Raw genomic sequence first — 10,594 nt, forward strand, 5'->3', positions numbered from 1 at the left:
GTTAGCGGTGGGTGGTGATGACTAGCTGCCTTCCCTTTAGTCTTACACTGCTAAATTAGAGACGGCTAGCGCAGATAGCCCTCGTGCAGCTTTGCGCGAAATTCAAAACAAACAAATGTTTTATGTAAGTTGCCCGTGTTTAGAAACTAGAGAATTTTAATTCACTAACTTTTTGAAATAAAAAAAGACAACATAGTTAATCATCTCGAATTCAATACATAAAGCATGCACGTATAGATTAATCTCGTGACGAACAATTAAGTACTAAACAGATGTACGTAAGCTGAGTACGTTATTTTAAAACAATTTTTGAATCTTAACATGTAGCTACTATTCACATAGGCACGTCCAGTGATGCTCTAACTGACGAGTTTGCATCTTACAATAGCCATGCAACGTAATTTCCGTTGCAGAAGGCGGTGTCGTAAAGCAGTCATGTTCAAAGTACATCCTTCCTCCTTGCATGCTTTCTATACGTTATTTAGTAAACTAGGACAATAGTTTTCCAGTGCGATCGCACAGAAATCCATAGGCGACTTGATTAGTATGTCATTGTATGGATATTATAACACGCAAACGCATTCAAGTTGTATGAGTTAAGCCATGGTTGAATGGAAGCAGTATTTTGTACACGTGGCTTGTGTTGCTTCTCCAGACGGGGATCCTTCTTGATTGTGTTTCGTACTTGTGTGGGCTACATCTATAGCTTTTGCCACTGACTGTTGTGTTTATGAATTACCAACTGCCACGAGATGTCGCACTTTTCTAACCACAACTGAAGAACGACTTATTGCATGTTTCTTTATGGAGGAACCTGGTGCCCCAAATTGATCCATATTTTTTTTTATTTTCCAGCGCCTCAAGTACGAAGGATATCTCCGTCTTGCAAATTCTAAATCTTTGATCTCAACACGTCTTTATTATCTGTTATATATCCTTCCCCAAAGCGATACATTTTTGGTAGCATCACAGTATGTAACGCCAAATAATATCAGAATGATTTGTTACATTCTATTTCACTGCGATTTATATTTTCTGTGGTCGTCACGTGACTTACTGAGTTGCATACTCAAAACTTTTTTAATATAACGTACTCATGTATCTGTATATTTGTTGAGCATAGCATTTCAATTTGTTTCATAAATGCGTGTTAAAATATGGTAGGGCATTCAAATAACTATTAAACACTGGCAATGAATAATATATTATATAACATACAAAATGATCAAGGAGAATTAAGAATCGGTAGGATAAAATAAAATGTAGAATATACTTCAAAATGAAAATCATGATTTTATGTGTTTCATTTACACACAAAGAAGTGGTTGTGTTGAAGTTTATTGTTAAATTTGTTTTATTTGTTTATTAGCTTTTTGTATTGTGTTCCATATCTACTTCTTTTATTATCTTTTACAGAACAGAACAGTTTTCATAAGAGGCCCTAAAGTCCATAGTTGTTCATATGTTATCAACAGCGTGCTCTATAAAGAAAGTTTGAACCGGGAATCTTGAAAAGCGAAATTATGTAACCGAGGCGTTATGATAAGTATAAGAACAGATATATGTAAATAGGCGTTACACATAGCGGAACTCTTCAGTATCTCGCATGTCGTACACCAAACACAGGACCGCCGACAGGGGGAGGCAAAGGGGCAACTGCCCAGGGGCTCGGGCGAATGAAACCTGGTTATGCCGTAAAGCCCGCAAAGCATCTTTAAGCTATATCTTCATTTAATGATAAAACCATAGTTTTTGGCCTTTCTTTGCATATAGACGCTTGATACATTAAGAACGACTGAAATAATAATTTGAGTAATAATTAATACGTATTTGTTACTTTATAGATTTAATAGATACTTGTTGTTACTTTATTAACGTTTTTACGCTAATACTGTGAGGTAAAAACGGCTGCTGCTATTATTTTGTCTGGTTTATGAGCTCGTTGCTGTCATAATTTAGGATCTTCTTTTAAATAAATTATTGAAAATGTTAAAAAAAAGAGAGAGAGAAAGGGGCTCGACGAGGATGTTTGCCTCGGGGCCCGTGCTAGCTCTCGACGTTCCTGACCAAACATCACAACTCCATAGTGATATACTTGATGTGGATTTATAAACAACATCCATATATATTCAGTTGAACGACGATATCTTAACTGGAACTAAATATCTATAAAACTATTCAATTTTTTATTATTATTAATATTATTTGTTTGATTTTATGCACAAAGCTACACAATGGGCTATCTGTGCTCTGCCAACCACGGATTATTAATATTAATTGCTCTGTATGTTCAGCAGTATTTCACATAAAGTCTCATGAAGGCCATTATTGATTAATATGTGCATAATGTGCGTTATGATCAACAAATATACTCTGGTTTAAATAGAATTAATTTGTTGAATTTTTAATATGTCATATAAGAGAGCATAGAGCCTTCTGGGGAGAGTAGAAAAAAAAGATACAAAAGAAACAAAAAACAGGCACATCAAAATAGTACAGAAAATCAGCAAAAGAAAATTTAATGCTTTTAAGGTATTGTTAAGACAGCGGAAATCACGTGATGCTGCTGACTGAGTTTCTCGAATGATCGGGATGTCCGAGTGTGTTCGAAATGCCCTCTTCATTGGTATATAAGCCTGGCAGAGAAAGCCAGCAGGGATGAATGAAGAGAGAGCATAAGTTACTTTGAGTTCCGTGTAATTTATGATTCTGTTAGTTTCGAATTAGTGAGCTTTAAAGTGTGTGTTTTGCACTCGTCGAGAGTGAAGTTATCGAGATTGTGAGTCGCTGTGATTTATAGCGTGTATTATAAAAGTTGTTAAGTTTAAAGAAACTAGAAACGTGCTGATTGTGGAACTACTGTGTACTAAAAGTTTCTATTGAGGAATAATAAACTGGTTTAATTAAGAAAGGATTTGTATCGCTGAAGATCAATAGAAAGAATTTCTACCGGAAACAAAAAACAAGCAGATACGTAACAGTATTTAATGACACACATATTGAAATCATTTCTGAACTATGCATAGTGTTTTAAAAATCTCGAAAGTTTTTATAAAAATGAAACTAGTGGATGAAATTATTTTACCTTTGACATGAAAGATCCTATATGTATGTGGTTTTTGAAAAGTAAGATATTTAATTTTGATTTTTTTCTAAAGCAATGTTTTTCTCATGCCTTTATTTCTTTTCACATGCAACATGCAAAGAATTTTCATTTTCACATGCAAAATTTTTATAATGTTCAGATAGTTACCAAATATTTCTTAAGAAAAACTTCTTTCATCTGTTATTTTCATTAAATAATATCTGTAAGGGTTCGGTCGATTTGATCGATCTCGTTACCACCATAAAAAATTAGGCAATAAATATAAATTAAGCCTTTTTCGTTTTAGAATGACTACAGAGTATATATCACGAAAACATAAATGTTTAGACTAAATGGCTTAAATCTCATAACATCATACATTTATATATATTTATTATTTTTATTATATTGACCTTTCAGCCGTGCCTGGCTAACAATACAGAAGTTACAATGACGCGGCGCAAGTGCACTCATGTTAATATATCCAATAATATAAATCTGACTAGTATTTGGACTAGTATTTTGTAGCCCCCAGTGGCACAGCGTTATGTCTGTGGACTTACAACGCTAGAAACCTGGTTTCAATACCCGTAGTGGGCAGAGCGCAGATAGCCCATTGTGTACCTTTGTGTTTAATTCCAAACAAACAAACAAGTATTTTGTAAAATACAGACACATTTAAATGATTATACATTATATATGTATAGAGATTATTACTATTTACAAATAAGTTCTTAAACTTTATTTTTCTTAAAACATAAAACAGTAAATAAAGAAGTAAAACAAACAATTATCTCTTCTAGTTCCGACCTTTGTACTGGATTGCTGCTTGTCGTAGTTGGCTAAACTTAATAAATTCCGCACGTGTAGGATGTGAAACGAAATAATTTTTGAAAGTTTTATATATATATATATATTGAATAACCAAAAATCATAAATTACTATATCGATACCATAGAACTCAATCACAATTTATGAATTTTAGTAACTAAGCTGTATTTGGGTCTAAACATTTTTTTAAATTTCGAGCATACTGAAAACTCGACTTATCTCTATGCCGTCTTGTATCGAAAAAAAGAAATAACGCCGATATATTTGAAAATAACTAAGAAATCCACTAGGGGACATTCTGAACTTTGATTGGTTATTCACATGTCATGTACAGAAGAATGTATATATATAAGGGACCGTTTCTAAAAATCGAAAGAGGTGAGCGGAGCCATTGCGTTTGATTCGGTACATGAGCGATATCTCAACAAATATACAATATAGGAGATTCTTATTTTATATTCTAGCTCATCAATATCGTTAATTTGAGTTTCTAACTCGTACAAAATTATATAATTTGTATTTTGACATCACAAACATCTAATTTGAACCAGTGCTGCATTAAACATAACACGTGGCACAGAAAAATCGATGTTTACATGTGTGTTTTTAATATTTTCTTTTAAATTAAGAAATTAAATGATATATAAAACTAAAATTTGAATTATAATCTACAGTTTCTTACCAAACTTAATGATTATTTCATGTAATAGTAGTTCAATAAAATTTTCAATGCGAGTCAACAAACGCGATGACATGGCTTTTGGCCCGTGACCCGTATGGAAAGGGTTAATTACATAATATTTAATGTACAAGTATTTATTGTAAGTGGTTATAATAAGAAATACTGACAGTAGGAAGAACCATTAAAACTATAGGACTACTAATTACTATATTTTAGGTACATTGTGAAAAAGTGTTTCAATCTCGTATTTTCTGGCTTACTGGTCATTTTCATACAAGTCTCTATTCATTTAATGCAAAATGAACTGATCATGTAATGTGTCAGGTCATTACTAAGCTCCCAAAATGCAGAGATATAGTCATATTATCTTTAGTATGAAAAACAATGAGTAGAATCAAATATTTCTCTGATTTTCAAAGTGATGTGATAGTGGGTGCTTGTCTAACAGAAGAATCATTATTCGTGACCATCTGACCAACTTTTAAAATATATCTGTCAGCAGAGGCCATCAACACTGGAAACTGAAAGGAAAAAGTAGCTGCTATCTATTGGTAGCCGAGTAAGAGAAAGGATGCTTGAACAGTGATATAAAGTGCAATGGAAGCTAGATTATCACAGATGACTATCTCTTTTAACAATGATCAGGAATCGTCTACTTATAATTATCTCTAACCGTACCACCCTCTAGTGGCTCAGCGGTAAGTTTGAGAGCTTATAACGCTAAAAATCGAGTTTTGATACCCACAGTTGGGAAAGCAAAGATAGCTCATTGTGTAGCTTTTTGCTTGAACAACAAACTAGCCGTACTATGCGAATGACTTAAAAAGAACAGCCATTTGGCAGCTGACAACCAGTACGAAAACTGCTAACAGGAAGGCACAGCTTCGGTGATGCTTAAAGCTCAAATTATAGTAAATGAATTATTAGACATACGTGACGTCATCTCATGATTAGTGTTTCATCCTTTTCTGTTCTGACAATGAAAAAACAGTGAGGTACTTGTTGCTTCTTTTGTTACCCTGACCGTGCAATCAGCTGGAGGTGTGATGTAATGCTGTGTAAAACCTTCTCGTGCCACAAGTTGTCATTCGATTCCCTTAGATGAGTAAATAACATTGTTACCAGTTGCATCCATCCTTCAGTGTAGCATTTTTACCCTGATGGTAAGGTGACAATCCATTGTGCTGGTATTGTCTAAAACTGGTTTGAAAGCTATTACTTTAGTAATTTTCCTTCATCAGCATAATCCTCACTTTGAGATGATCTTTGAACATTGCAATACCCACTTATCTTCTGCTGAGATATATTGACCACTTGCAGACCACACTCCTCGACGGATGGCCTAGAAATAGCTTTTCCGCAACATCTTGTGACTCTGTGCCACACTGATTGCAGGCTACAAGATAATCCAACCCAATATTAGATGGACAGTTAGAGTATACTCTCCAACTTACTTACATGCCTTGTTGCAGTAAGTTGAAAGTACTTGTACCAAGAAATATTAATAAAACAAGTTTATTAATTAAGAATTTATCAATCCACAATAGCTAAATTGGTAATCATAGAAGTATAAAATATGTTTTGCATAATCGGAGAATATATAAATTAGGTAAGGTAGTCAAAAAAATTTAAAACCACAGAAACTAGGTCGAGTAATAATGGAGACATTTAAAATTTTCTGAAGCGAAATTTAGTAAAACGGAATGTATAAATTTACACTATATTTGTTAACCAAGAAAATATACGTTTCAGATGCTGGATTGAGCAATTGATAGTAACTAGGGACAGAAATGGTATTAGAATTTCAAGCGTAATACAGTAATTGAAAATTATTTATGTATTGTAGGTAAACTCATATTTATTATTTTTATTGATAAGTTTTATATATTTGTTATTTAAAGACTAGGTAGTACAATGACTCATTTTATTTATAATGGTTGTTGATCTCTGGTTTTCATCATATGTAACATTTCATGATAAATAACTTTTAGAACTGTATAATAGGGGCATTCAAGCTGTATGACGTGGACAATGATGGATATATCACTCGGGAGGAAATGTACAGTATTGTAGATGCTATTTATCAGATGTTGGTGAGTACTGTAGTTGCCAGTTTTTTGAAGTCGACGAATTTTGTAGATGTTATTTATTGGATGTTGGAGAGTATCGTAGATATCACTTGGATGATGTCGACGAGCAATGTAGTTGTTATTTTTTTATATTGGAGAGAACAATATATGTTATTTATTTGATGTTGGAGAGCACTGTAGATGTGATTTATTTGATGTTGGAGAGTGCTATAAATCCCATTTGGTTGATGTGGACGAGCATTTTAGAAGTTATTTATTGGATGTTGAGGAGCACTATATATGTTATTTTTTTATGTTGGAGAGCACTATAGATGTTATCTATTGGATGTTGGAAAGCACTGTAGATGATATTTATTGGATATTGGAGAGCACTGTAGACGTTATTTATTGGATATTGGAGAGCACTGTAGATGTTATTTATTGGATGTTGGAGAGCACTGTAGATGTTATTTATTGGATGTTGGAGAGCACTGTAAATGTTATTTATTGGATGTTGGAGAGCACTGTAAATGTTATTTACTGGATGTTGGAGAGTACTGTGGATGTTATTTATTGGATGTTGGAGAGTACTGTAGATGTTATTTATTGGGTGTCGGAGAGTACTGTGGATATCATTCATTAGGTGTTGGAGAGTACTGTGGATGTTATTTATTGGATGTTGGAGAGTACTGTAGATGTTATTTATTGGGTGTCGGAGAGTACTGTGGATATCATTCATTAGGTGTTGGTGACATTATGTAGATGCTGTTTGTGTAATGCTCTCTGTTTGGTTTGTCACCCTACAGTATGTATGCGTGTGAAATCGAAGAACGTCAATTAACAGCATATCCAAAGATTGTGGGGGATTAGTTTTTGTTTTAAGCTTTATGATTAAACTATTACCAGTAGGTTACACTTAGGATAACCGTTACGTGTAAGTTTATTATTAAGAAATAACTTCATATTGGAATGAATTAAAAATAGAGTACTTTAGTTGAAAGTTTATATAAAACAGCCGTTCTTGTTTTTAAGATGAAATATGCTAGAAAACTATCATTAGTAAATGGAGTGAAAAGTTTTGTTTTTTCTTCTTGTAATCAGAATGTTAAACATGTTAAAAGTGGCAAGACAGATTAAAGGTGATGTTTTTTCAAGTATTCTCATAGCAGTTTATATGGCGTTTGACATCATTCAGGCTAAATCGTACTGAACATGGCTTGTAACACTTCTTAACGTATAATACAAACACAGAATAGAAGAGCCATGATTTTTAGAAAAATCAATCAAGGGTATAACCACATTTGTTGACAAGATACTACTTCGAGACTACTAAAAATAAAATAAAAAACTTGTCGAAACGTTGTATCTTGGTTACTTTGTTAGACTCGTAATAATATTTCTTCGTTACTCTTTAAAGTCGTCTCTAAACTGTATTAAGAGTATAGTGTGCAAGAGGTTGCCTCCACTTGCTTGAGCTCATGGCACTCGATATCATTTTGATCAAAACAACCAGAGTGCTGCTATACTGCAGCGCCATCTTCCGTTAAAAAATAAATGCATATACAATTATTTTTAATAAATTTAGTATGTTCAGTAAGTAAGGAATTCGGGATCAGAATTGTTAAAAGTACGTCTGGACAGTTTCTGATATAAATACATTTTTACACGTTTTCACACTGATAGATTTCTTAATATCTGTAGAAAAACTAAAATAATCAAAAACGGTTTAGACCCTGTTAGTATACCGTCTGAGGAAAGCACTAAGTGGAGGGTGAAGGTAAAATACATTTCATAGCTAGAATAAATATTTAGAGTTTACTCATTCTTACGTCTTAGAGGGTATATGGAAACTGCCTGAAGTTCAAGGCAAGTCTGATTTTACTTAAATTATATTTTAAGTTGTTTTTTTAATATTTTAGAAATATTTTCTAAGATAACCAGACCAGAAAGTGATCGACCCACCAAATTGTTAATCTTTCTTCTTTTTTTCGACTGCAATCAAAGTTTGAACAGTAGAACGATGGCAGCAATAATGAAAGTATGAAACGTGTGTGTACAGTAACAAACATTTAATTTTTGAACGTTTCGGAATATACTTATTCTATCTTTAGTCGGCTATATTGAACATGGTAAATTACTAGGTACACAATTTTATAAGGTTTAAACATTTTATAAAAGTAATTAAAATACAGTACAAAAGGCAACCAAATAAATAATAAAGAATAGGGCAACAATTATAACAGTGTTATACAAGGTGTTCAGAACAGATTTAACTCTAGTGAAGCTGTGCTATTATTTAAAGTTGGGAGTTAATTTATCATTAATAAACTCTCTTTAATTAAAAGTTCAATATTGAATGATCCAGATGAGACGACTTTGAAATTCGTAGTCAAGATGGGGTGGTGGTTGTTTTCACTATGTGTGCGAATCGTAAATTCTGGTGGGTTTGATAGTTTTTACCAGTTCTGCTTGATACTCCCATTTTCGCAAGCTTGCAGGTGCAATTGGCATATAGTTTTGCCAATGTAAGTGGCATTACAGTCATCACCTGTATTTATATAGATCCTGGAACGCATAGAGGTAGGTAATAGGTCTTTAGATCTGAATAGATTTTGTATTTTGAAAGGAGATTTAAATATCATTTGTTCCTAAACTTGTGGATAAAACGTCTTAATTATTCTTAAAATGTGTGACTAAACTATAAAACTTTGCTTATTAACTTAAGAAAAGAATGATCAGTCTTAATGGATATTTGTCAACAGTGTATGGTTTCTTTAGGGGGTTCAAATTTGTGAGAAAGGAACTTGTGTGTTAGGGCTTGAATAAACTGCAAGGTACAGCCGTTGTATATTAGAATGTTCTATCGGGTGGTGATTTCGGTATGAAGAAAAAGATAGTTAGAACAGATGTTATGTGCTATTTTGAGAAGACTGAGTATAAGGTTATGTTTAAAGGAATTCGGAATAAAACTGTCGAATCGAGTATGTAAGCATTTATGATTTTTTTTGTTTTTTTTACGATAAACAGATGTTGTGAAATGGTTATCTAACCTGCTGATTTGGATATCAAGTAATTTACTATGTTCATTGTAGCTGACTGAAGATGGAATATGTATATTCCGATACGTTCATAAATTAAATGTTTGTTAGTGTACACACACATGTCAGATGTTCGTTCCTACTGCCGCCAGTCTACTGTTCATCATTTCTTCTTCTTGTTTCAATCGAGATAACTCTACAACTACTTTAACGTCAGTTTGAACCTAAGTCCAATATATGTGTTTTTGGGCAGTGCACGATGTCATCGCTTAGTCGTAATAACTTGTAGTAATTTTTAAAAAAAACGAATCCTAGTGTAAACGATGTTATTATCACCCCTTAAAGTTAGCATTTTACAGAAGTCTGGTGTTCCTTTAAAAAGCTTAAGTACAGGGTGAAACAGGAAGTGCCAACCAATAATAGATGAACTTTCAATCTGAGGAAAAACGTCACAAAACAAGTAATAAAAAAAAACGTTTTATAAGTTTAAAATGATAAAGGGATGGTAGTGTCAAAACTATGCAAACAAGAATAAAGGAATGATACAGCTATATATATAGATCATCCCTACATGATTTCAGTATTAAAATTTAATGTTGTACTTTAAAATGCATACTTGACTTACTCTAGTTGGAAGTTATATGTGCCTAACTGTTTTTCTTGTCAGAGTAGACATCAATGTAGTGTAACTAAGAAACTAGGATTTACGTACAAGGAAAATAAAGTTGAGTTAAAGCATGTCTTCATTATTATAAAGTATCGCTACGAGGTTGGTCGAATTGACCGACCTCGTTAGCATTTTTGTAATCGTGCATTTTATAGTGTAACATTATGTTTTAATATTGAAAGTCATATAAGAATGTATATCTGCATCATCCCTATATTCTTG

At 33.0% G+C, this 10,594-nt stretch overlaps 1 protein-coding gene across 1 annotated transcript in view; it reads left to right on the forward strand.

Annotated features, from left to right (window-relative positions):
• Positions 1-10,594, forward strand: part of LOC106460129 (frequenin-1-like) — a gene marked incomplete at its 5' end in the record, with an annotated part of 31,559 nt that overhangs the window by 13,453 nt on the left and 7,512 nt on the right. Inside the window, one exon of the mRNA XM_022386778.1 lies at positions 6,603-6,691. Within this exon, the coding sequence (XP_022242486.1) occupies positions 6,603-6,691 (89 nt within the window). The remainder of the gene's footprint in view (positions 1-6,602; positions 6,692-10,594) is intronic.

The sequence above is a fragment of the Limulus polyphemus genome, unplaced genomic scaffold (genome assembly GCF_000517525.1).
Source record: "Limulus polyphemus unplaced genomic scaffold, Limulus_polyphemus-2.1.2 Scaffold715, whole genome shotgun sequence".
Lineage (NCBI taxonomy): Eukaryota > Metazoa > Arthropoda > Merostomata > Xiphosura > Limulidae > Limulus > Limulus polyphemus.